This window comes from Emydura macquarii, unplaced genomic scaffold (assembly GCF_026122565.2).
Source record: "Emydura macquarii macquarii isolate MOO-44397 ecotype Brisbane River unplaced genomic scaffold, CSIRO-AGI_Emac_v2 contig_1551, whole genome shotgun sequence".
Lineage (NCBI taxonomy): Eukaryota > Metazoa > Chordata > Testudines > Chelidae > Emydura > Emydura macquarii.
In genome coordinates, this window is record NW_027131688.1 from 6,296,713 (window position 1) to 6,324,586 (window position 27,874).

The window sequence follows — 27,874 nt, forward strand, 5'->3', positions numbered from 1 at the left end:
AGGTACCTTGTGGATCCCTTTGTTGACATCTGGGCCAGTCCTTTGTCCCTGGAATGTTGCTGGATTTCTTCTATGCAAGACTTAATGAGGCACGAATTGCCTCTCTGGTCTTGGAGAGTTTGCCTAGATCTGTCTCAAGCCATGAGACACACATTTGGGACTATTACGCAGCGAAGCCTCATAACCACACACATGATATTGCAACAGACAAATTGCTGTAACAATAATGTTCAGTATGCCAAGAGCATTCTAAAAACACCTTACATGACGTACATTGCATTAAACAGTACACAATTACCCTATAACGGTGAACATGAGGATTCATTGTGTCACAAATTCTGCCACACGCTGAATAATAACTGTACTATAGAGACTGAAGTCAGGGAGAACTATTTTGAACATGTTCAGTGTTTTTCAGGCTCATAATGTGAGGGCATTTTAATGTTCTCCCTATCTCATAACACAAGAGTAAGGGAACATTAAATGACACTAAAAGGTGGCAAATTCAAAACTCTTTTTCCACACAAGATGTAAGTAGATTGGAACTCATTGCCACTGGATGTTGTTGAAACCAAGAACATAGTAAAATTCAAAGAGGGATTGGATGTTTATATGGATAACAAGAATATCCAGAGTTACAATAGTTAATACTGACAAAAGGAGTATTGGAAGGGAGGTAAACACTCATATTTCAGGGTTTAAACCAATCTCCAACTATCAGGGATTAGGATCACCACATATCTGCCTACCTGCATTTTCCTCTGAAGCATCTGGAAACAGAATGCTGGACAAGATGGACCACAAGTGCAATCCATTGGGGCCATTCCTATGTTCCTATGATCTTGCAATCAGATCCATGTTAGTGGACCCATGCACTCAATCCATTGACTTCAGTGGTGGATCCAACAGGCACAGGGTCTATCCAGGCAGATCCAATGGCAAAATTAGGTCTCTAGTCACTCGTATAGCCCTTCAGCCTTTTGATATTCGTGAAAAAAAGTTTAATCTCAAAGGGATATGTATGCTTAAAGAATGAATACTGTGCAGATGTAGTTGCTGCATTTCATAACTCTGTTGCATCTAGGGTTTAATGCTGTGAGATACTTCTAACAAACTGCTCCTGTTCACACTGTTAAAATAAATGTGACTGATGTCTTGCAAATAAGAAATTCTTTTTTATTAATATTGTTCCATATATGCCATATATTCTCAGTGAGCTCTCAATTAAACTGTAATGCAAACAATTCTTATATATTAACATTAAGATTGTAACATAATATAGAGCTTCATAAAATTCTGGTGAGATTATACAGACTCCATGAAGATTTCAGTGTAAGAACTATAACATAATAAGATTGTTTGTTTGACACTTTCATGTTTTGTTTATGTGACTTCCAATGGTATTCTAAAATTCTTAACAAATTAGACATAAAGTGAAATGTTCTATTAAAAGCTTAGGCCCCAGTCCTGCAAGCTCTGTTTTTTCTTTACATGAGGAAAACTCCCACTGGCATCAGGTGATTGGTTACTATGTACAAAGTTTAAGAATCTGATTTTTGTAAAGTGCTTTGAGATCTTTGAAAAGCACTACATAAGAGCTAGGTATTATTCCTCAATATTATAGTATGGGGATATATATTTTTCAAACAAATAGCTGTCACAACATACAAGATCTTTAAGCATAAAAAGGGGAAAGCTACTGTCTAAAATGTATCCCCATGAGTCACCAATAAATCCTGACTAAGAACCAACTCCATAGGTTTGAGTAGTCAGGAGTTTTGTTAAACCCTGTGCAAAATACCTGCATTTTAGGTGCTGCTACTCTCCCCCACCCCCAAGAGGTGCTCACATGTGGTACATTGCACCTCTGAAAATCAGGCCCTAGGTTTATTATCCGCCACTATTACTGTAGTTTTACACTGGTGAAACTCTTTTGCAATCAGTGGAGTTTCACTGGTGTAAAACTGGAATAAAGCATTGGTAAATCAAGCTCTGAGAGAATAAATTAAACACCAAAATGCATGGGAATTCAGTTAAGGCTGAACTGTACTATGCCATATGTCATCTAATGCCTAGGGAATTTTAGGCATTCCCTCCAATTGTTTCTTTTCACATTTGCAATTTTGCATTCATATTGGCAGGTATAGGGTACATTTCAACCTTACCATTGCATTTCATGTCTTATTGACTTGCAGTTAGACCCTTATTGACACTGTAGAAGTTATTGTTCTAAAAAATGTCTTCCATTGGTGCTTTCAGGGTGGAGTTCCACCTCAGCCTCGAGCAGCTCATACATGTGCTGTGCTGGGAAATAAAGGTTACATCTTTGGAGGACGGGTGCTGGTCAGTAGTTATTTAATGAATATTTTATTGGCAACAGTATTATTTTTTGCTAATTACTTACTGACAACAATTTATTTATTTAACAATAAAGTTCAGAATGTCTTTGCTCCTAACCCATCTCTCCTTGGGAGAGAAGTCCCAAGATCTTTTTACTCCTTGGGCATCTGCAAATGGACCATGGATAATTCTGCTTCTTCTATGCAACCTTAAGGGTGGAAGCACAAATTGCTCCCAGAAGAGCAGGTAAGTGGTAGGCCATGGTCATATACCCTCCACACTAGTCTGCGAAGATGGCTATCCACAGAGCGGGGGCACGTTACTTCCTGGAACTCCCCGTTAGGTCAGTGTGACTGTTAGGTCTGCGCTATTTCCTGCTTAGAGCTGTGGCTAAATGCCACAATTTAGCTCTAAAATATATTCATTTCTGTTTTAACTAAATCTCTTTTCTTTAACTCTCATAAAATATTTTCTCAGTGTTTTGCATATTGATTAAATGCAATGAAGAATCCAAACAAATAGAGCTATTTGTACATATGTATTGGAATAGAATAACAGAACTAGAGCTAAAACACCACATCGCAGTTAGTCAAACTAAAGATTTTTAAAAGTTTCATAAAAACTGAAGCAATAATAATCTGTTTCTCACCATACTGCTGAAAGTGTCACACATTGGGAGAATAACTTCGTCCACTGACATTGTGCAAATGGCATTAATCACGTCTTCAGATGAATCCAAGACATTGGCATTTCAAAGATAACGACAAGATATATATTTGTATTATAGGATATCCATAAAATGTTTTATCCATAAAATGTTCATAAACCCAATACAATTTGGCAAGCTGTATTTAAGCTCCATTGGCAGCACTTCTTTAAAAGCTAAGTTAAAGTATGATTTACGTTAGGTAAGCTTCAAACAAGTGGCAGGATGTCTGTATTGTGCTAAATACAGCTTGAGGGGTTTATGTGGTTGAACCACATATTTTTTCCATTCAAGTGAACAAAATAGTAGCAAGTGGTGCATTTTAATGTAGTGGTTTTGATATTCTTATGTGTTATTTTGTCTAAACAAATAAGAAATTTATGATACTATCAAACTCTTTCCCTCCCTCCTTTTCTTCTTCTTCCTCTCCCTCTCCAATATAGTGCATGTTGGGGCATTACAAAGAGCAGGAGTCAGTAAGGGCCAGATTTTTAAAGGTATTTAGGCACCTTAAATCTGGGCCTAAATGCTTAAATAGATCTGGCCAAAATGAGGGGAAAAAAGTAAAATTAAACTATATACAGAATGCTACCCGTATTGTAACACTTATTACAGCTTTTGTGGATATTACTTAAATAATTTTTTTAATAAACTGTTAAAGCAATATTGAAAGAAGTAGGAAACTGGTCCCATATTGCCATTGTCATAAATTTTTCTAGGAAGGAGGCAAGTGTCAATACTTTATTTTCAAATAATAGTCTCTCTTTTTACAAAAGATAAGAAATGCTGCTGCTTCTTCTAGTAGTGTCACATATGGGTGCTCCACTTTATGTGAATTTGTGTTCCTGCACCTCTGATCGGAGATTTTTGGTAGCTGTGCCCATTTGGGCCACACATGCACTCCCTCTGTCTTTCACCGCTTTTGTAAGCTATGTCGTGCTGTGCAGCCAAACCGCCTTCAGTTCCTTCTCAATCATCCTTGGCCTGAGACAGAGCTCTCAGCAGAGCCTGTTTAGAATATCTTTAACATTGTATTGTTGTTGAAGTGATAGAGTAGAGTTAGTTAGTTTTGATCTATCCTCTCATTTATTTATTTCTTGTTAAAAAAAATTATATTTTTTTTGCTAAAAATCTCTTATTACCTGTACAGTAGTGTAGTTTTCTCCCCAGTACTCCTTCCAGTTAGGGAAAGATACTGAGAAAGGGACATGCCCGGATCCCCCAGGTTTAAATGATGTTTCTCTTACCAGGAGGCTATCCCTATCAGTGATCATAGAATCATAGAATATTAGAGTTGGAAGGGACCTCAGGAGGTCATCTAGTCCAACCCCCTGCTCAAAGCAGTACTAACCTCAGCTATATCCCAGCCAGGGCTTTGTCAAGCCTCAGCTTAAAAACCTCTAAAGATGGAGATTCCACCACCTCTCTAGGTAACCCATTCCAGTGCTTCACCACCCTCCTAGTGAAAAACTTTTTCCTAATGTCCAACCTAGACCTCCCGCCCTGCAACTTGAGACCGTTGCTCCTTGTTCTGTCATCTGCCACCACCGAGAACAGCCTAACCCCATCCTCCCTGGAACCCCCTTTCAGGTAGTTAAAGGCCGCTATCAAATCCCCCCTCATTCTTCTCTTTTGCAGACTAAACAAGCCCAGTTCCCTCAGCCTCTCCTCATAAGTCCTGTGCTCCAGCCCCCTAATCATTTTTGTTGCCCTCTGCTGTACTCTCTCCAACTTGTCCACATCCTTTTTGTAGTGGGGGGGCCCAAAACTGGACACAATATTCTAAATGCGGCCTCACCAATGTCGAATAGAGGGGAATAATCACTTCCCGTGACCTGCTGGCAATGCCCCTCCTAATGCAGCCCAATATGCTATTAGCCTTCTTGACAACCAGGGCACACTGCTGACTCATATCCAGCTTTTTATCCACTGTTACCCCCAGGTCCTTTTCTGCAGAGCTGCTGCCTAGCTCGTCGGTCCCCAGTCTATAGCTGTGCATGGGATTCTTCATTCCTAAGTGGAGGACTCTGCACTTTTCTTTGTTGAACCTCATTAGATTTCTCTTGGCCCAATCCTCCAGTTTGTTTAGGTCACTCTGTATCCTATTCCTACCTTCCAGGGTATCTACCACTCCCTCCAGCTTAGTGATGGGTACTCTCAGGGCATCCTCTGCCTAGGAGAGGCATATGTATCACAAAACGGTATGCATTGCCTCAACCTCAAGACACACGCCAGAAAAGCCAGAGAGCTCAAGTTAAAACTTACCATGATGGAGCACTCACTGCATCTGGCTTCCAACCATGACCTGGCGATCTCTTCTGGGCACTGGTCCCTATCGATCCTGACAATGGCTTTCCTCACAGAGGAAACCCTGCAATCCCCACAAAAGGCCACGAAGAAGCGGGTAGCAGTCTTCCCTACCAGGGAACCTGCTAAAAAGAAAAGGTCCCCAGTGTGCTTGATGACATTGGTACTGACCAGAGCAAGGTTGAGTACCTTCAAGTTGGTGGGATCCTTGGGTACCGCTGGTACTGTTAAAGCCAAAGACCCTAAGAGGGCAAGCTCAGAAATGAGTGTCAGAGATAAGCCTAGCTCCTCCATGCCAGTACTGCCAGAACCACTCAGACATATGGCACCAAGCAGATCGGCACCGCAACAATTTACGACGCCATCTACCGGTCCCTCAGCAGAGTACAGAGTCCCATCAGCACCGACAATCTCTTCAGCTACAGTGGTGCTGCTGCTAATGTCTTCCTCAGTACTAATATCTGCGGTACCGCATGAGTGCTGTTTCCAGAAGGACTTGCTGATATCTGAAATACTGGAATCTCCTCTTCTCAATACCAATATTGCTCCAGTACACATTGCTTCCCTAGTGCACTTGGTACCGTCATGTTCAACGCCGTCATCCAGATCTGCCTCCTCTGCTCCTCCAGTGAGGAGGACAATAATGAGGAAGAGGACATTTATTTCTCATCAACATGCCACTTCCCACCTCATCAGACAACTATCAGACCAGACCCATTGGTACAGACCAGATATCAGCCTTGGGGTGATGCACGCGGATGGCACAGACATACATGGATGCTGCCTATTCCATTCCCACCACAATGGCCTTACTGGGATCTTTGGGCTCCAATTTTCCAGGCCTCCTAGCACCTATAGAGAGATTGAGACACTCCCCATCAGCCTTGGTAGGTAGATTCCCTTCCTCCCTCCTGACCCCCCCAAATCTCAGGATGAGACTTTTGAGGATCAGGAGAAGAGAATGGATCAGGAAGCCACTCTACCAACTAGTATTTCCTCATCTTCTCCAGACGAGGCTGTCATGCTTCTTCCACCAACAACAGCCATTCCAAGAAATGTTTGAGAGAATTGCAAACTCACTACAAATACCGTTGGAAGAAGTTAGAGAGTCTTAACGTAAATTTGTGTATATACTCTAAATGTAAATCTCATCAAAAATTGCACTCCCCATAAATGAGGCTTTGATGGACCCAGCTAAGGCAATCTGGCAGACACCTGTTTCAGTACCCCTCACCTGCAAAAGAGTGGAGAAAAAAGGCCTACTCATCAGCAACTCTGCAATTTGGAATTGCCAATTACAAACCACTGATGGCCAAATACAATTACAGCAACTGTTCAAAGATATCTCAGTAAATTGTCATCTTTGAACAAAACAACAATTCCAGGCTTCTGGCTAAGACAGCCTTACAAGCTTCCTTAGATGCAGCCATCACAGCTGCGTAATTGATTTCTACAACCATAGTCATGCAAAGGGCATCATGGCTTCCTAAAGAGGTACAATCTACAGTTGAAGATCTTCCTTTCAAAGGATCGAAATTGTTTGTGGACAAGATGGATGAATCCTTTGTTCTTTAAAGGATTCTAGGGCAACACTTCAGTCTTTAGGTATTTACACACCTGCACAAAAGAGAAGGCCGAATAAATACCATTCTGCACAGCAAATGAGACTTGCTCCATATGTTCCTCTGCAGAGACTATATGATCCGCAGTGACGAAGACAGAGGTTACCAAATCAGTCATCCACAATCCACTTCCAAGGAATAATTTTGAAAATTTGGCCAAGGCTCCAAGATGCCTCCCCCCAATCCCATGTGCTGCAACCACCAGAAAGAGTCCATCAGTTTGGAGACCATCTGACCCCATTCTACCCAATATGTCAGAGTATCACCTCAGATACTGTCAGCAGCAGATACTCAATTCAATTTCCCTCCCTCCTCCCCACTCTCCCTCCTTGTCTCTCTTCAGGTACTTTTCTTACGAGCACCTTTTATGGGAGGAAATAAACCACCTCCTGTTGTGCAAAATGAAGCACTCAGGACTGTTTCAAGGGGAAAAGGCAGTATGCCGCATTTATTATCAGAAACTAAATTAATAACTATCTTAAGCCTATGCACACACACACATACACACGCGCCCAAACACACCAGAAAACGTTCTGTGGTTATGTAGCTACCAGTTCTGATCGTGGCTTGAGGTCGTAGCTTGGTTCCGTTGCTGGAGTTCATGGCTCGTGGCAGCTACCTGGCGAGGGAAGCTGGGCATGAGGAGAGCGGGGTCTTTGTCGGGCGTGCACCGACGCTCTTCTTTGATGGTGTGCAGAACGTTACTCTTCCCCCAAAGCCTTGCAATCTCACCCAGTCTTTTTATAGGTTTTTGACTTCGGCTGTGTTACGTCACTTCTCTGTGACAGTTGATTGCCGGACAATAGCAGACGTGACTTTCAGCTCGTTCTTTGATGGTGTCTTGATTAAGTTTTCCTTTTGTTTTCTGGGGTGGATTCTTCTTTTGCTTTTTAGGGTTGTGTTCGCACTCTTCAGCCGTTAGGGTGGACTCCACACTTCATCAGGACAAGCTGGCAGTTTGGATCTGGTTCACACGCACATACACCCTCCATTCACACCTTGTTCAAATAAAGTTACTTATTCATTTAAAGGTTTAGAAAGAGTTTTGTACAAGATGGAGTACATTTGGTCAAAATGGGGTTTTCAATTTACAATATGGAGTATGGCTGAGAGGAGTTCAGATGTTACAGACAGAATTGTGAGATGGTGATTATACATTCTGGGGAAACAATTTTAATAATAATACCATATAGAGGTTGACACAAATAAGGGTATGAATGAACAAAGCTATAGAGGTTGACACAAATAAGGGTATGAATGCACAAAGCTATGAATGAATCTACAGGGTTACAATTTTATTCCTACACTCCTGAACTTGGGTACTGTAGAAACAGTTCTGATATAACAGAGAGAGGGGCTTTTACTCCAACTATTTCTTAATCCTGAAAAAGAATGGTGGGTGGAAACCCATTCTAGACTTGAGAAACTTAACAAGTTTGTCGATGTACACCAATTCAGGATGGTCACAGTAGGAACAATAATCCCAGCACTGAAAAAGGGGAATTGGTTCTTGGTCCTCGACCTCCGAGACACATATTTCCTTATCACCATACATCCATCACATAGGAAATTCAGAATTGTCCTGGGGCAGGATCACTACCTGTACAAGGTACTCCTGTTTAGCCTTTTTACAGCACCCAGGGTATTCTTCAAGGTCCTTGTGATGGTGGTGGCACACCTCTGCAAACAGGGAATTATGATATTCCCATAATTGGATGATTTGTCTATTCAAAGCCTCTCTTGAGAACACGCTCTAGTAACTACACAAAGGACGAAAGCCCTTTCCTCACAACTAGGCTTCCAACTAAATGTTCAAAAATCAACACTGATACCTGTGCAGCTAAGAATTTATTGGGGCCTACCTTGATGCAGTGGAGGCCAAAGTCTCATTGTCAACTTACAGATTTTACCCCCCTAATCAATTTGATCTCTACAGTGTAAAGCAGCCCAAGGGTATCAGCCAGAACATGCTTACAACTACTAGGACATATGCCAATGACCGCATTTGTTGTAAGACATGCCGGACTACATATGTGTTGCCTTCAGGGGTGACTCAGGGCAGTATACATTCTGAACAGACACAAGTTGAACAAATGTTTCTCAATGCCACTCACAGCCAAAAGCTCACTAGACTGGTGGACAAAGCCCCATAATGTGTGTTCCGGGGCTTCCTTCACACAACCACCTCTGTCACTAATGCTGACAACAGATGCATCTCTTTTGGGTTAGGGAGCATACTTGCAAAACTACATGGTACAGGACAATTTCAGAGTCAACTTTACACAGAAACCTACTGGAACTCCAAACAGTCCAGAACTCATGTTCACACTTTTTATCACTGATCAGAAACAAGGACATAAGGATAATGACAGACTGAACATTGTTTCCATATTTTACATAAACCGTCAAAGGGGAGCAAGGTCACAATCCCTGTGTGCCGAAGCACTGAAATTATGGAATTGGTGCATTCACCACAACATCAGCATCTCAGCAACTTACCTACCAGGACGTTAAAACACCACACCAGATACACTAAGCAGAAAATCCTCACAGGAACACAAGTGGGAGATAGATCCCGTGATCCTACACAAGATATTCAGATATTGGGGATTCCTAAGCATAGGCCTTTTTGCCATACCCAAGAACACGAAGTGCCCGCAATTCTGCTGAAGAGCAGGACTGGACCACCGTTCTCTGGGGAATGCATTCCTCATCAGATGGGACACATATCTGCTGTATGTCTTTCCACCAATCCCTTTAATACCCAAAGTAATTTGCAAAATAAAAGAGGAAAAAGCCAGAGTCTTCTTGATAGCCCCAACATAGCCCAGACAAACATGGTTCCCTTACCTTCTACGGATGACAGTATGCCCACCAGTCCTTCTTCATTCTGTTTCACATCTCCTGTCTCAGGATGCAGGCCACACTCACAACCCAATCCTAGAGATCCTCCACTTGAAGTCATGACTCTTCCAGGGTACCAAGATGATTTGTTCTGAAGACCCAAAGGAGAATACTATTAAATAGCAGAAGATCGACTACACGGTCTACTTACTTGGACAAATTGAAGAGATTCCACATTTGGTGCATCAACAGACACGCCATGGCTGTCACCTCACCCTTGACACTGGTACTGGACTATATCCTACGACTTAAAAAAAAAAAGTACTATCCTCAAGTTCAGTTAGAGTTCATCTCACAGCCATTATGGCTTTTCATCACAAGATTGATGGACACTCAGTATTTACCCATCATATAACAAAATGGTTCCTGACGGGTATTTGGAACTCTATCCTGAAATACAAGATCCCACTCCACCTTGGGACCTTAATCTGGTGCTACAATGCCTCACTGATCTCCTGTTTGAGCCCATGGTGATCTGCTTGCTCATACATCTATCTACGAAGATAGCCTCTCTCATAGCCATCACATCCACTCGAAGAATGGGGGAAATTGGGGCTCTCCTGGCATATCCCCCATATACAGTTTTCTTCAAAGATAAAATTATGTTATGACCACATCCAAAGTTCCTGACTAAAATACCTTATTCAACCTAAATCAGCCTATTTACCTCCAATCATTTTCCCCCAAGCCACATGGGAATAAAAGAGAGGCTGTTCTCCGCACACTAGATGTTAGCAGGGTGCTAGCATTCTATCTTGAAAAAACTAAGCTGTTCAGAAAATCGTCAAAATGACATCTTTCTATTACTGAAAGAGCAAAAGGCTCAGACATATATTTAAAAAAAAGCTTTGAAATGGATTTTCAGTTGCATTCACCTCTGCTGTAGTCAACGTGATTTGCAACCTCCACCAGGAACTCGAACACACTCCATGAGATCTACTTCCACCTCCTATAGCCTTCCCAAACAATGTACCAATCACAGAGATTTGAAAAACAGCCACTTGGGCATCAGCCCACATATTCACAGAGCACTACGCAATTCCACAGGATTCAACATCGGATGCTCTTTTAAGACTGACTGTCTTATCATCACTCATGAATACAACTCCAAAATCCCATTGTAGAATGGACTCTGGCCTGGTCTGGTCCTTGTGGCCCTTCCTCCGGCCCAGGCTCAGAGGAAGGCCACTGCGCTTTCCAACAAAGAGGGGATGTGAGCGTCCATAGGGGCCCGTCGGCCAGGCCCTCAGGCAGGGCGGGTGGCCCTATAGGCTATCGCCCTGGCCCTCAGGCAGGGTGAGTAAGCAGTCTATCACTCCGGCCCTTGGCAGGGCGAGCGACTAAGTAGTCCTTTGCCCTGGCACTCAGGCAGGGCAGCCGAGCATGCAGTCTATCACCCCAGCCCTCAGGTAGGGCGGGCGAGTAAGCAGTCTAGCACCCCGGCCCTCAGGCAGGGCGGGCGAGTCAGCAGTGTCCTTGGGCCGAGAGGGTAGGGAACGGTACTCACTCTCCGGGTGGCAAGGATAAGGGGGAAGGGAGGGGGACGCAGGCCCACCCAACTCCACTGCGTCCCAGCCCAGGGCCCTAACAGTGGCAAAGGCGTTGCCACTGAGTAGGCGGGGCTCCTGCCGCAACATGCCGACGGGGGTTGCCCCCTGTACAGCCACACCTATGGCTGTCCCTGGGCCACTTCCTCCCCGTATCCCCCGGTACCTGCGTCTGCTGATTCCTCAGGGTCGCTGGGATACACCACCCGGGGTAGACCAGCCAGTCCCTCTTCGTCCACGGGCGGCATGGCGGGGAGTTCCTCGGCGAGGGGCAGCGCTTCCAGGTCCCAGGGCTCGGGGTAGGGCTCAGCCTCAGGCAGCTCCTCTAGGTCTTGTCTCATTTCCGGGGGTTTGGCGTCCAGCAGCTCTTCAAGGTCGGGGCCGGCCTCAGGGGGGAGCTCCCAGCCCTCCGTCTCAGGGGACTCAGTCCAGTCGTTCGGGCCCAGAGGCTTGGCCCAGTCCTTCGGGCCTGTAGGCCTCTGCCAGTCTATGGGGCCCAGAGGCCCTATCCAGTCCTTAGAGGCGGGCTGCTTGGGTCGCTCCCGGGGCCTCAGTGCTGGGAGGCGGTTGCTTGGGGTGGAGGCCCGGCCCGGTTCAGGCCTTCGCTGCAGCCAGCGGGACGGCACGTCTGCCTCCGGAGGCAGCTCTCTCCCTACTGAGCAACAGGGCCTGCTTTTTGTAGTTAGAGTCCTTACTGAGGCTCTGGCCCCCTGCTGCCGGGTTGGCCGGCCGGTAGAACCTGTTGGTGGCCGGCTCCCCGGTTGCCGGGCAGACTGAGCTGCCGGCCTGTTCAGGGTCTGATCTTGTCCTTGCGGCCTTTCCTCAGGCCCAGGCTCGGAGCAAGGCCACTGCGCCTTCCTACACCCATCCTTCCAACAAGAGGCAGTACTCTACAGTCACCTGAAGTGCAGCACCCATACAGCACACTACTCAAAGAAGAAGAGGGGATACTCACCCTGTGCAGTAAGTGAGGTTCTTCAAGATGTATGTCTCTATGGGTGCTCCACTATCCGTCCTCCTCCCCTCTACTTTGGAGTTCGGACAAGGAACTGAAGGCGGTTTGGCTGCACAGTGCTATATAGTTGCCAAAAGTGGTGTGAGACGGGGGAGTGCATATGTGGCCCAAATGGGCAGTGCTACCAAAAATCTCTTATCACAAACGCGTGGACGCAGTCTCCCTGAAAGTGGAGCATCCATAGGGACACACATCTCAAAGAACCTCAATTACTGCACAGGGTGAGTAATCCTCTCTTCTGATCTGGGGAATTTTCAGACTGTTGTGTTGAGCTACATGGTTACACATTTCTTTTAATAGAATGTTACTTATGTATATAGTATCTAGGAAGATCTCTGAAATACTCTGCTTTATCATATGCCTAATTTAACACAACTGATTTTGTGGGTTTTTTTGTTTTGTTTTAGCAAACTAGAATGAACGATTTGCACTATCTGAATTTAGATACTTGGATTTGGTCTGGAAGGTAAGTTTGGCTATATGCAACTTAGTTATAAATAACAGATTGAAACTATTTAACAATATGTTTTAATGCTATTATTGTAGCTTTTCTGGGACTAGAATGAGCGTTTTTTAACTATTTCAACAACTTCTATGTTTTTATTTCAATTTAATTTGTAGTGGCTACTAAACTGTTCTCTCTTTTGCTCCAAGAACCACTGATGCTATCAGGCAAATTTTCAGCACAGCATGTAGTGATTTAGTTGCCTAATTTTCAGATGTGGGTAAATTACCACTGATTACACTGAAATTTTATTTTCATATGTTTTTTGAACACTACAGTCCCTATGGGTCTTACGTTATGTAGATGAGGCTCTTTTTTACAGTCTAGATTGGGGAAAGGTTTTAATGTTTATCAAGATAAACGTTTTTAAAAAAACACCCAAAGAATAGAATTTACAAAGAAAGAATCTTTCATAAATATTTACTTTTTGATAAAGTTTGTTAAATTAACACAGGTATTTGTTTGCTTCCTATTATTACTCTTGAAAGGGAGCATTTATGATAGAGATGAGGAGTCATTGTTTATATATTGATTTTTATATAGCTATTTTAGACAAATAGGAACTGACGTTTGATGGTCAGTGTCTGTTCTTCCTTAAGTTGCCTAACTCACTTCATGCAAGGCAGGGAAATACAACTTCTTTGAGTGTGTGTCCATGTGGATTCCACTTTAAGTATATGTGTGTCTGATGTGCACAAGATTAGAATCTTTGAACAAGTGTCCTTTGAGCCACTCCTGCACCTGTATGGTCTTGCACCTCCCATTACTATCTAAGTGCAGAGCGGCCATGATCGCCTCTCAGTTCCTTCTTGTTGTCTGTGGGAGCGAGACAGAACAAGCAGTGTCTGCTGCTACCACTTAGTGGAAATTCTGATATTTGTTGTCCAGTTAGTCAATTAGGGTAAATTTCCCAATCAGATCTCCTTTTCCTTTGGTTGTTTAATTAAAAACATTTTATTCTTCTTTGCGTAGTGTCCCGATGGGTGCACCACTGTAGGTGTATCTCCACCCCCATACTGCTGACTGAAAAACTTTGGTAGCCATCGTCCTGCCTGCGCATGTACTGCTCTCTGCCTGCCACGAGGCCAGTCAGCATGTGGGGGCATTCCCTCCTCAGTTCCTTCTCAACAGTCCCTGGCTAGAGATGTCGCTCAGAGCTGTTCATTCACGGATCTTTAACTCCCTTTAGTTTTGTTAATTTTAGCTCCCCTTGAAGCTTTTTTCCTTCACCTCGTTTGTTCTTTGTTGGCTGTGCTTTCCCCTCCCCCACCAAAAAAAAAAAAGAAAAGAAGGAAGAAAGGCCAACAGTGATTTAGCAGACTTGCTAAGTAGACAATCAGTCATCAGCCCTGAATGGTATCATGCCAATATCAGATGCCAACCAACCCCCCCTAATTTTTTCATAATTCTCCTGATTTTTACATGTGATTATGAAATTATTAATTCTGTCTTAAATCTACTAATTTTGCAAGTGCACGCGTGTGCGCGCACACACACACAAACATCTCTGTGTGCCTAACAACCACTCGGGTCCAACAAACCACAGAAAATAGCGCTGTGGCCATGGGGGGCATTTTTTTTAACCATCCCTATGACATATGCACAGAATGCTCAGTGAAAGTCTGATGGGAGACAAGCTGTGGCGATTTTGAATGTGTTGGGGTCCTGCTGGATTCATTTCCCAGGCCACAGGCTGCGTATTGTGTTCTAACTGACCCATGTGGACCCTGCTAGACTCTGTTAATGCACTTTAGGTGTGACAGATAAGGCAATTTCCTGTCATATCCTTTTGTGACCTTATTAAGTTTAAGTAGATTTGGGGTCCATTTTATTAAATGAATGGCTTATGCATTATTGTGAGCTGGGATTCCCTGCAGAGGTGATGCAAATTTCCCACCTCTGGTTATGCGGAATCCCAGTCTTTTGAAGCTACTCCCTGAGGAGAGGGCCATTTTCTACTATTCATGGGGATGCTTGTTTTGAGCTAATGCTGTTACGAACTTGTAACCTCAGGAAAACCATTTTGTAGAGTTTGAAGGACAGGTTCCTACAGGAGCCCTTGTTGGAGTTGGATGATCTCTGGTAAGCTTTTTAGCATGTGTGTAGGTTCTTTTATTGCTTTAATATGTTTTCTCTGTACTGCTTCATTTTAAGAATAAATGTGCTTGCTGGCTTACAAAGAACTGTGTGGTAACTTGTAACTGCTAGCAATTACATTGTTCATAAGCATTCAGAGAGAAAGTAAAGCACAGATGCTAGCCTATTTAGGCGATACAGCTTGCTGGGGCTATCACAAAGTAGGCAGGTAACTGTGCTGCTTGGAAAACCCCCACTCAGGAGGGAGAGAGGTGCAGGGGTCTGCCTAAGAGAAGTGACGGCTGTGGAGCCAAGAGCCTAGAGTTGCTGCCCTAAAGGGACCATGAAGGAGGAATACAGGTGCAGCTGCCCTGAACTGTGATGCTAGGTATGTAGAGTATGCCAGCAGAGTCCACATGGGATAGTTACAGCTCAACAGGAAGCCAGTGGCTTAGCTGGTGAATCCAGTGCTCCAGATCTCACTGACAGTTGCTGCAGCTTGCCTTCTGTCAGACCCTTACTGTGCAGTTTGTGAAAGAGGAAAGTGGAAAGAGAAGCCAGAGGGGCAAGAGAAGGCAGCAGTGGAGGAGGAGCAAGGGAATGTGACAGAGGAGGTAGAAGAGGATCATCCTGGGAAGAACATACAGGCCTGGGACTGATCAATGTAATTAAAGAGTCTTAAACTGCATAGGAGGGCAGCTTTCCTAGGGCTAATCCTTCCCTTCTCCCTCTTTGGGTGTATCAGGCCCAGGGGCCCAGCTCCATCCTTTCTTGGCCTCAGACAGGGAAAAGAGGAGAGAGGGGTCCAGGGAGGGGAGAGGATGAGGGGAGAGAGAGGTTCCAGTTTCCATGAAGGGAGGGGAAGCGGGAAAGGGAGGTCCAAGCAACCTCCCTAATGTTTTTCATAAACATCCCAAAAAGCCTCACACAGATGTCAACCTTTCTATATTTCACTGATCTGGAAACCCCACTATAGACTCATTTGCCACAAAAGTGAACATAAAGTGTATTTTGCTTCAGTGGAAGCATGAGTCATGGATCCTTGCAAGACCCCTTTCTTATTCTTCGCGATTTAGGTCTTGCATACACATTTCCACCGATCCCTGTGCCACCCGGGTTAATATGAAAAATCAGACAGGATGAAACCACTGGAATCCTGATAACTCCATATTGATTAAGACAGTTCTGGGTAACCAGTCTCCTCAGAATGTCAACTAAACCTCCGATAATACTTCCAGACTGTCTAGTCATAATACCACAGAACCTAAGTCAGGTATGTCACCCAGACCTGAAATCACTGCACTTGACAGCCTGGATGCTAGCATGAATGCTACTGATAGAGATTGTTATCTACAGGTCTGAGAAATTCTACTGCAAAGCAGAAAGTTGCCCACAAGGAAAACTTACTCAAAGTGGAAAAGATTTTCAATTTGGGCAACTGAGTACCTGACTATTGGAGGCCTCCGTACCTAAAATCCTGGATTATATTCTGCATTTGAAATACTGTGGACTTTCATTCAGTTCCATTAAGGTCCACCTTGCAGTGATTTCATCATGCTACCTCGCTCCCGTCCAGTCATGTTTACCTACTCCATCCAGATTTTTAAAGGGGTTACTCTATACTTACCTACAGTAAAGGAACCCCCTCCAACATAGGATATTGTCCTTTCAAGCCTCATGGAGATCCCCCTTTGAGCCTATCTTTAATTGCTCTTTACACCACCTTACTCTCAAGATGGCCACTACATCAGCCAAAATGTCAGCAAACTCCAAGCTCTCACAGCTGATCCTCCTTATATAACATTTCCCTTACGGTTGTTAAACCCTACTCCCTGGACTTGGCAGCAAGATCAGATGCCAGATTTGGAAGGAAAATATTACAATCACTTTTCAGTTAGTGGCAGTTGCAACTCTTCAATCCCAACTTGCAGATGGGGCACTGCTTATCAGTCACCTAGAGTGAGCTCCACACGACACATACTTGGAGAAGCAAAAAACAGTTACTCACCTTCTGGTAACTCTGGTTCTTCCTCAAGTGCTTGCTCATGTCCATTCCCACCTTAAGTGTGTGTGCGTGCCACATGCACCGGTGCCTGAAAACCTTTTCCCCTAGTGGTACCTGGATGAGCTGGCTCTAGCACCCCCTGCAGCGGCGCACACATGTGCCCGCATATAGGTGCCGCTGGCTCCCTCTCCCTCTCAGTTCCTTCTTGCTGCCAGTGACAGTGCTGGAACGTCTCTTGCCTTCGCAAGTTCTCTGGCTAAACCTAGTGGGTTATTCTCTGTTCTAGTGTACATAGTTTGTTTCTTAGTTCTAGTTAGTTAGTTATGAGAGTCAGGGTTGGGGCATGCCATGTTCCCTGGGATTTAATACCTGCGCTTCATGTAAAAAGCCTATGCCATGGAGCGACCTGCATCAAAGTTCTTTAAAGTGTTTGGGTGAAGCACACTTTAGTGAAAAGTGTAAAATCTGCAAAAGTTTTCGCCCATGGACTCAGAAAGACTGAGATATTTGTCTCTGGGCTATCTTGATGGCGTCGGCACTCAGACCGGTGTCGGAGCCTGGCAGATCAGACTGAGCACGATGGCCTCTGTGCACAGTGCGCCTCTGGCGCCATCATCCTCCTCTCAGCACCAGTCACAGTCCCTGGTACCGAAAAAGAGCCTGAAGAAGACTCATGCGGAACACAGTCACTCCCCGCAGAGAAAGCCAAAGGGGATCAGGCGAGACCCATGTCAGGCCGCCACTCCTCCCCACCTCAGAAGGGTCCCTCGCTGCTGCAAGCATCGACCCTGGCACCAGATCGGACCCCTCCTCCGACTCCTGGTAGCGGTAGAGGCCCTCACCGCTTTGTGTTGCTGTCAACACTGGAGGCCTTCCAGACTATCAAGGACCTCCTGGCGCTGCCCGTGCCGCTGGTGCTGAGGGACGGCAGGCTCCTGCACCATGATTCGGCACTGGCAGGTAATGTGTTGAGGGACAGATCAGCTTGACAGTCCCCGTTTTCCAGACACTGTTTGCTGGTGCGTAGGCGCTCCGCGAAGTCAAGACCATGCTCTCCAAGTCAAGATAGCACTGGACCGGGCTCCCACTATCAGTCTCCGGAGACCCGGTATTGGGCTGAACACCGAAGGTTGTCCAGTCCGTGACGTGTTTCTCTGGCACCGGGGCCCCTGCTCGCTTAGCCCTTATAGGAAGCCGAAAGATAAGAGCCGGTCCCGTCACTCCCAACATTTGGGCTGTCTGCACCCAGCTCCACACAGCACCGTGAGATACTCGGAGTCAGCACCACCCTGGCCAAACAAGTCCTCAGACAGCAAGGAAATTGTTCATACCAAGCAGGCTCTAGCCCCAGTGCCGGTCTTCCTGACGGTGGTGCCTGTGTCTTATTGGTGGGGTTTTCTCACGGGGATGCCACAAACTGGTTCTGGGAGAGGAACATAGGTGCCACACTCCTTCATTCCCCAGAGTTCAGCACTGCACCTGGATTCAGACTCTGACCATGACGGCTCACATGCACTGAGCCCGAGGGGACCCACCACACCCCACCTCCCCCAGCCAAGATACCGGCCTCATCCCCATTGTCTCTGGACGAGGCAGTTGTGGGACCCTCGTCTGCGGTGCTGATAGATGACTTCAAGGCGCATTAGTACTTGTTGAAAAGGGTCGCCTTCAATTTAGGCCTCAAAATAGAGGAGCTGTGTGAGCCGGTCGACGAGTTCTTTGGAATTTTGGCCTTGGCAGCCCCTAGCAGGGTGGCCCTCCTGGGCCATGAGGGGGTTGTTAAACTGGCCAAGGCCCTGTGGCAAATCCTGGCCTCTCTGCCTCCCACCTCTAAGAGGGCAGAGAGAAAATATTATGTACCGGCTAAAGGGTTTGAATATCTTTATACCCACCCCACGCTGGGATCCCTAGTGGTCACAGCCGCCAATGAAAGGGACAGACAGGGGAAAGTTAGTTCGACCCTTAAACACAAAGATGCTAAGAGACCCAACTTATTTGGTCGAAAAATTTATTCCACGGCCAGTCTCCAGCTATGGGTAGCAAATCAGCAAGCACTGCTGGGTAGATACCATTTCAATACATGGCAGTCACTGAACAGATGCATTGTCCCCTTCCTCTAAGCAAGAGTTTGCAGCCATCTTAGAAGAGGGATCTGCAGTGAGGGACTGTCAATCTGCCACAGGCACTAACATTCCTTCTCCTGTCAGCAATGGAATAATATCTGGATTTTGCTCAGTTAAGGGCCTCATCTTTATCTACAGACAATTCTGTGCTGCCAGGCTCAGAGGATTTTAAGGTGTAGCAAGACCTTTTGAAGCATGTAGCTGCTTTCCTTGGTATCCAAGTGATGTCCTCTTGCACAAATTAGTGGATATCCTTCAGCCATCGGCCCCTGGGAGAGTCACCCTCCCTATCAGTGATGTGCTTCTTGAACTGACTAAAGCTTTCTGGAGCACACTGGCTTTGGTACCGTCTGCAGCTGAGTATATGAAAAAATGCTATTTCGTTCCTGTGCAGGGATTTTACTCCCATCCACCCCCAAATTCCCTAGTAGTAACTATAGTAAATGACAGAGCCTGGCATGGCAGATTTAAGTCCACCCCCAAGAATAAGGACTCTAAATTATGGTTCTCAGGGGTAAGATGATTTACATCTCCTCTTTCTTACAGATGTGAATTGCTAACCAGTGAGCTGTGCTGTCCAAATTTGATTTTGTTCGCAGACCAGCTGCTTAAGGTCTCACGAGAGGAATTTAGAGTATTTGTCATTGCTTGGTGGCTAAGATGTCCTGGCTGTCAGCGCTAGACTTTGCGGACACCTCAGCCAGGGTTGATGGCCTCTCAGATCACCCTGATGAGAGCTTCCTAGCTGCAGAATTTGGGCATTGCCATTGATGTCCAGAAAGCCATTGAGAATTTATCCTTCAACGGCAAAATGTTGTTTTCAGACAAAACTGACAAGATGTTGAACTCCTTCAAGGACTCCAAGGCTACCTGTGGTCCTTGAGGATGTACATTCTAGTGGTGCATAGGTGCCACTACAGCGTTCAACACCAACACCGGTATTATCTGTAGTGTATGTTAGGACAGCCTTTCCCTCATCCGAGGCAAAGGGACTACCCCCAGAAAGAGGGATATATCCTACAGAAGAAAGCAGTCAGGCTTGAGGTTCAGCCAGTCCACATGCCCTCTCCCAGCATCCTCCAAGCACCCATTTTGACTCCTTGGTCCAGAGCACTGGTTCAGTCATTGCTCTTCTTTCCTCATCTTCCCGCTTTGGGGACAGGCTGGCCAACTTTCAAAATGCTTGGGACTAGATCACCAACGACAGTTGGGTCCTAAGCACCTTCAGATCAGCTTATGCCATTCAGTTCCTCTCCACACCTCCTCCCGATCTTCACTCCCCATCCCTCTTCAGAGGCCTCTCATAAGATACTGCTCCTTGAGCAGGTCTGCTCTCTGCTGGCTTTGACAGTGGTGGAAGAGTTTCTGCCAGAACACAAAGTCATGACTTCTACTCCTGGTATCCAAATCCAAGCAAGGGGTATGAGGTTCCAAATGGTCACTGTGTTGACTATTCTCCCTGTGTTGTTGCAGAATGACTGGTTTGTTGCTTTGGACCTTCAGGATGCATACTTTCATGTGATGATTTTGCTGAGCCAGAGAAAGTTCCTTTGATTTGTTGTGGCAGAATGCCACTTTTAGTACCCACCAGTTCTTCCATTTGGTCTCTCTTCTGCTCTTTAAGTTTTTACTAAATGCATGGTTGTTACAGTGTAAGTCAGGAAGAAAGGCATTCACATCTACCTATATCTGGCAACTGGTTACAGAGGGGCAGATCCAGAGAGAAGTTCTTGTTCACATCAGCACCACACTGTGCTTGCTCGACCATCTGTGTCTCATCCTAAACACTGGGAAGTCAGTGTTGGCTCCCACTCAAAATTTCAAGTTAATTGGGGCCCTGTTAGATTCTATGACATTGAAAGCATTCCTGCCAACTGACCATTCACACCCATTGCCTCAGTCTGCAGTCTCAGCCTTCCACAACAGTTCAGATGTGTCTGAGACTCTTGGGCCACATGTCCGCTTGCATGCAGGAGGTCCAGTTTTCAAGATTGTGCCTTCACCTACTTCAAATGTGGCTCAGGATGGTTTACTGTCTTCTTCACCCTCTAGACAGACTGGTTCATCTGTCTCCACTGAACTCCTTACAGTTGTGGTTGCATCCAGAAAATGTTTGCCAAGGTGTTCCCTTTTGTCCGGTCCTTGCCAATCAAATTGATTGTTACTGATGCCTCCCTGATGGGTTGCGGGGCACACTTGGGGTTACTAAAAGTGCAAATAGGAGTAAGAGGTCTCACTCCATCTCAATGGGCTGGAGCTTCAGGCCATCTACAATCCATGCCATGCTTTTCAGGACTCTATCAGAGACTCGGTGTATCACATACTTACTGACAATACCATCGTGATGTAGCATGTGAACAAACGAGGAGCACACTCCAGGTTGCTCTGCCTAGAGACAATCAGGATTTGGCAGTTCTGCATCGAGGAGAACATTACTCTGATAGCTATTCACTTACCTGGGTTCAGAATCTCCTCATGGACCATCTCAGCAGGTATTTTTCCCTGAGTCACAAATGGTCCCCGAAGACAAGTGTCCTCTGGGCCATCTTCACAGCTTGGGGCATCCTGACGATCAACCTGTTTGCTACAAAGGACAATAGGAAATGTTGTCTGTTCTGCTGTTGAGGGAGCCTCAGTCCAGGCTCTCTGTCCAATGCTTTCCACCTCAGCTGGCTGTTGGCTCTCCTCTGTGCCTTTCCGCCGATCCCAATCATCCCTCAGGTCGTCCTCAAGCTCAAGGTGGATCGTGCCAATTTCATTCTTATTGCCCTGGTATGGCCGAGACAGGACTGGTTCTCCGACCTGTCTGTTCAGCCTCCCATACCACTTTCTCCCCATCCTGACTTACTCACTCAGAACCAAGGCTGCACTTTGCTTTCTTGCATTCAGCTTCCTGCATCTCATGGCGTAGCTACTGCATGGCTGAATGAGGAGGAAGAGCCATGTTCAATGGCTGTCCAACAAGTCTTCCTGAACAATAGAAAACCCTCCACCCGGATGGTCCTGTTCGGCAAAATGGAAGTGATTTTTGGTGTGGTCATTTGCCCGTGGAATGCAACCAACACTGGCCTCCATCCAGGACATTTTGGAGTGCCTGCTGCACCTTCAGTTGTTGAGGCTTGCATTTAGTTCACTGGAAGTGCATCTGAAGCATTATTGGCATTTCATCCCTCCTTCCCCCCTATTCTGGGAAGATCAGTCTTCTCCAGAGCCATGGTAGCAAGATTCTTAAAAGGGCTCCTTTGTCTACATCCCCCGGTCTGAGAACTTGTTCCTGTGTGGGTTTCAATCCTAGTGGCCTTAATGGGACCTCCATTCAAGCCCCTGGCATCTTGTCCCTTTCCAGTTTTGTGTCAGAAAACTGCATTCCTGGTAGCAATAACATCCGCAAGGAGAGTGTGTGAGTTGCAGGCTCTGATAGCAGAGCCTCTTATACACAATTCTCCAAAGACAAAGTGACCTTACGACAACATCCAAAATTTTTGTCTAAAGTGGTTTCTCAGTTTCATCTGAACCAGGCGGTACCTGTGTTCTTTCCTGTGCCACATTCATCTCCAGAGGAACGGCATCTCCATACCTTAGAAATCAGGAGATGTCTGGACTAAACCGTTTCATGCTTTGCCTCATTTGTTTGTATCATATGAAGATCGCATAAAGTCTTTTCACAGACGATCTCCAAATAGATAACATCCTGCATCCAGACTGCATATGAAATAGCTTTGGCTACGCTCTCTCAGTGAGTGCGAGCTCATTCAACGAGGGCGCAAGCAACGTCATAGTGTTCCTCAGTGACATTTCCATATTGGACATTTGCATGGCTTCTATGTGATTATAGATACATACATTCATGAACCATTATGCCATAACCGCATTTTCCAAGGCAGATGCATGCTTTGGTAGAGTGGTCCTGTAGGCCTTATTTAGGTAGGCTCCAAGCCCTGTGTCATGGGGGAGCTACTCTTTGGAAGTCACCCAAGTGAAATACACATTTGCATCTAGTCGAAGAAGAGGAAATGGTTATTTACTGCAACTGTGGTTCTTCAAGATGTGATGCAGATGTGTATTCCTCAACCCACTCTCGGTCCCCTCTGCATTGGAGTCTCGTTTCCGGGTGTTACGTGCAAAGGAAGTGAGGGAGGATTGGGACAGCACCACCTCATGTTGCTAGGGGAGGGACTATGGCCACAAGGCATGAGTGACACCTCTCTACCAGTATTGATAGACAAATTTCTCCAGCTCTGGTGTGCTGGGCATGCATATACCTAAGTGGAATGCACATCTTCATCACAAATTGAAGAACCACAATTCCAGTAAGTAATGGTTTCTTCTCTGAGATGTTGTTGTCAGGGAATCGCACAACCTGCCCTCCATCCCAACTTTTTCAGAGTCCTCTGTACCTAGGTATCTGAATTAGCAAGGGAACTGAGGGATGATTGCGACCACTCTGCCTTTTATGCTGTAGGGTAGGGAAATATAAGGATATGCACAACACAACAGACACTGCTATTCAGAGATTCCAATCTTGCATGCACAAGGCACATGCACATCTAGAATTTGATTCACATGAACAACGTGTTGAAGAATATGGTTAATATAAAGTAAGTAATTGTTTTTTTCAATAAGTATTACAGATCTTGTTCTGTGATTCTCAGGTGTCGCAAGCTTAAGCATCAAGTTCTTGAGAAAGTCCCCAGAAGCACCTAGCTGTTGCAGGAAGTAGTTGAAGTGGCTCAAATATTCAAAGTGGCTCAGAAGATAGCAATCTTCTTCTGAAGTCTGTATGAACCTGTGTCCCACAATTGTGCTTGAGGGCACTGTGTCTGTGGAAGTTTGGTATTTTGGGGATAAGAAGTAAAAGCCAAGGTCCCAGCCACTTGTAGTCATTAAAGATCTCTTTCTTTTCTCAGGAGCAGGAGAACTATAATTCCACTATTCTGGTTAAATTTTAGCTTGAGTAACTGCAACCTATCTACTTAAATATGCTATTCAGTTTCAGTTTGATACATTATTCATAGAATCATAGAATATTAGAGTTGGAAGGGACCTCAGGAGGTCATCTAGTCCAACCCCCTGCTCAAAGCAGGACTAACCTCAGCTATATCATCCCAGCCAGGGCTTTGTCAAGCCTCAGCTTAAAAACCTCTAAGGATGGAGATTCCAAAGCTGTTCTGGTGTGTGTTAAATAATCACTTAAGTGGTTAAAAGAGCAGTCCCTGTGTTTCATACATAAGTTTAAGATTTGTAAAATATCTTGGGGGATGAAACTTGCTATATACTGTAAGATCATTATCACAAGTGCTACTTCCAAAGAACAGTTGTTACAAACAATTTCTTGTTTCAGTTTTGAACACCTGAGTTGTTGAGTGTAGCTGAGGTTTACACTACTGCAGCCTGTTTAATTAGGACAGAGTCCCTGCTTATTCTAGAAAATGATGAGCTGCTAGTCCAGTTCAGTTTAAGCATTCTTCTTAATTTGTTCTCTTATTTTTTGTTTTACCAAGAATTCATATTAGTGGAGAGAAACCAAAAGATCGATCGTGGCACACTTTGACTTCTATAGCAGATGATAAACTTTTCCTATTTGGTGGACTGAGTTCAGATAATGTTCCTCTAAGTAAGTAATTAAATGGTTACAGAGGCCATCATACATTTTAGTGCTAACCAAGATTTGTTATACATTCAACTTCATTTTGAAGATGTTTAGGTCCAGGTCTTGTTATATGACTCTATCTCTGTGAATATTTATTCAGACACTTTTTATTAGTGTTGTTTTATATAGCACTGTTGGTGGACATAGCACAGTACAATGAGTATATGTGCTGGACAAATAGTCCTTTCACTAAACAGTTTACCATTTAAAAGAGAAGGGGCTAGAGTTTCGCTCAATCTAAGGCCTTGTCTACACTAGAAAGTTTTGTTGACCAAAGTTACAGCAATGATCAAAAAGCGCTGTAATTACAACTCTTGTGCCAGTCCACAGCACTCATTGTGTCACCAAAGTGTGTCCACACTTGTTGCTCTAGCATCGACAGTGAGAGCAGTGCATTGTGGGCAACTATCCCACTGTGCAACTTGCCACCTTGTGCATCGAGGGGTTGTGGGAAGTTGTAGAGTATCACAGTACATCATGGGTGTGGGCTCAACATCCCATGATGCAGTGATTTCCGTCCCATTATTCCATGGGTTTCTGATTGTGTTTTGTGGCATTTTTAAATGGCCTCACTTTCCTGAGTGCCCGCCATCTCTATCTGAAAGGATGGATCCCGCACTGCTCTCCACTGTAGCTGTCAGTGTTCGGAACACATTATAGCTGGTCATGCAGTATATCATGAGCTTCCAATCGGAACAGGAATCTGAGGCACCTGACCTGCTGTGTGACATGCAAACAAACAACGCTGGATTACTGTTTACATTCATGGAGCATCTGCACACAGTGCACTGTCTGTCGCTTTTGGGCGTGTGAAACAAGCACTGAATGGTGAGATCACATCACTATGCAGGTCTGGGATGACAAGCAGTGGCTGAATGCACAAAGGCACCTTCATGGAACTCTGTGCGGAGCCCGCCCCTGCCCTGCGACTCAAGGACACACAAATGAGAGCTGCCCTCTCAGTGAAGAAGCGCGTGGTGATCGCCCTGTGGAAGTTGGCAGCTTCAGACTGCTACCCGTCAGTTGCTGATCAGTTTGGAGTCGGGAAGTGCACCGTTGGAGCTGTATTATCACAAATATGCAGGGTCATTAATTGCATTCTGCTATGAAGGACTGTGAGTCTTGGAAATGTGCGTGAAATAGAGGATGACTTTGCAGCATTGCAATTCCCTAACTATGGCGGGTGGTAGATGGCATGCATATCCCAATTTTGGCCCCAGACCGTCTTGCGACGGCATACATCAATAGAAAAGGGTACTTCTCTATGTTACTGTTTGTGCTTGTGGATCACTGTGGACGTTTCACTGACACCAGCGCAGGTTGGTCATGAAAAGTGCATGACACACGCATCTTCAGGAATACTGACCTGTACCAAAAGCTGCAAGCAGAGACTTTCTTTCCAAACCAAACAATTCCATTGGGGGATGTTGAAATGCCCATAGTGATCCTGGGAGACCCAGCCTACCCCTTACTGCCATGGCTCATGAAGCCTTATACGGGCAACGTGGATAGCAGCAAGGAATACTTCAATAACAGGTTGAGCAGGTGCCAAATAACCATTGAATGTGCATTTGGCAAATTAAAAGCTTACTGGCAATGCCTTTATGGCTGATTAGACCTAAATGAGGAAAATATTCCCATGGTTATCGTTGCCTGCTGTGTGCTCCATAATATTTGTGAAGCTAAAAGTGAAAAGCTTCCCCCTGGATAGAGTGCAGAGGCGGATTGCCTTGGGCTGAATATGAACAACAAGATGTCAGGGCTGTTAGAGCATTACAGCAGGAGCATTCAAATCAGGAAGGCCTTGAGGAACTATTTTGACAATGAGCACCAATAAGGTGTCTTTGTAAACATCACTATGTTGTGCTATGACTGCTATCCAGCTTGCATTGTGTATCAATGTGAGGTGCAACCACTTTGTGCAAGAAACAAATAAAGATTGCTTATTCTTCCCAGTATGACTGTGCCTATACTGATGGTGGCACAGTTGGCGTCACTGTATCAATTCACTGGGATCAATTGAGCGGAAGTGAAGACCTGCTAATCCACCCCCACCAAAAAGAGTAACGCTGCGTCGATGGGAGGGCATTTCCTGTTGGCGCAGCTAAGTGGAGACACCGCAGTAAGTAGAAGTTAGGAAGTCAACGGGAGATACACCAGCTATCTCCTGTTGAATGCCACCAAATTTCACGGGGAATGTAGACATAGTCTATGTCATTATTAAATAACAATTATCAACCCACATGAAAAGTGGGGCTGGAGGATAAAATGCAGTGAGGGGCAGTATGAGCTATGACAGCTGGGTGTAAGTTCAGCTATCGTTCTGGAAGCTGTCTGAAGGGGTGGAGTGAACAGTGGGGTACCGAGACCGGCCAGGAGTTTGCTAGGAATGTGTGGGTGGAGTTTGGGGATGGCATGGAAAGCAGTTCTGTATTGGCTGCAAGGGGGGGCAAGCATGCATGAATTTAGTCTGCAGCATTATGAGTGACTTTAGCAGCTCCATTTGCTCCTCCATGGCTTTTATCATATGCTCATGACCTGCTGTCACTCATTCCTGGTTTTTCCGCCTCTCCTGCCTATCAATTTTCTGATTTTTGGACACAATGTATCTCCATGCCATTTTTTCTTTTTTTTTTCCCCCCCCCACCTCAGAGGACCTTCGCTCCTCTGTGGTCATTCTCTTATCAGCCGCAAGCACTCAGCAGGTGTAAAGGATTTTCATGTCATGGGCACATCTGTAGAAGGACAATGAACAGAAGCATTATTGTGAGTGCAATAACAGCATTGGTGCATTACTGTAAAATACACCTCTTTCTCACTGTCCCCTGACAAGTGCACAGCTTGACGATCAGCCAGGGCATATTGAGTTGTGCCCAGGGGGAGGGGGCACTCAAGCTGGGAAAAATGTTCTGGGTGGCTATTTGAGACATTGATGCAGGTAGATAGGGACAAAATTTCAAATTGTGCCACCATTTTCCACAGGCAGGGGCCATAGAAGCCAATATTTCACTCCTGAGAATAAGCAGGGATGCTAAGATTATCGCCTCCATGCAAGCAGCTTCAAACTGAGTCCC

At 45.2% G+C, this 27,874-nt stretch overlaps 1 protein-coding gene across 1 annotated transcript in view; it reads left to right on the plus strand.

The window, feature by feature from the left end:
* KLHDC1 (kelch domain containing 1) overlaps positions 1 to 27,874 on the plus strand; it is a 60,347-nt gene that overhangs the window by 15,156 nt on the left and 17,317 nt on the right. Inside the window, exons 7-9 of the mRNA XM_067554730.1 lie at positions 2,260 to 2,343; positions 12,849 to 12,907; positions 24,652 to 24,764. Of these exons, the coding sequence (XP_067410831.1) occupies positions 2,260 to 2,343; positions 12,849 to 12,907; positions 24,652 to 24,764 (256 nt within the window). The remainder of the gene's footprint in view (positions 1 to 2,259; positions 2,344 to 12,848; positions 12,908 to 24,651; positions 24,765 to 27,874) is intronic.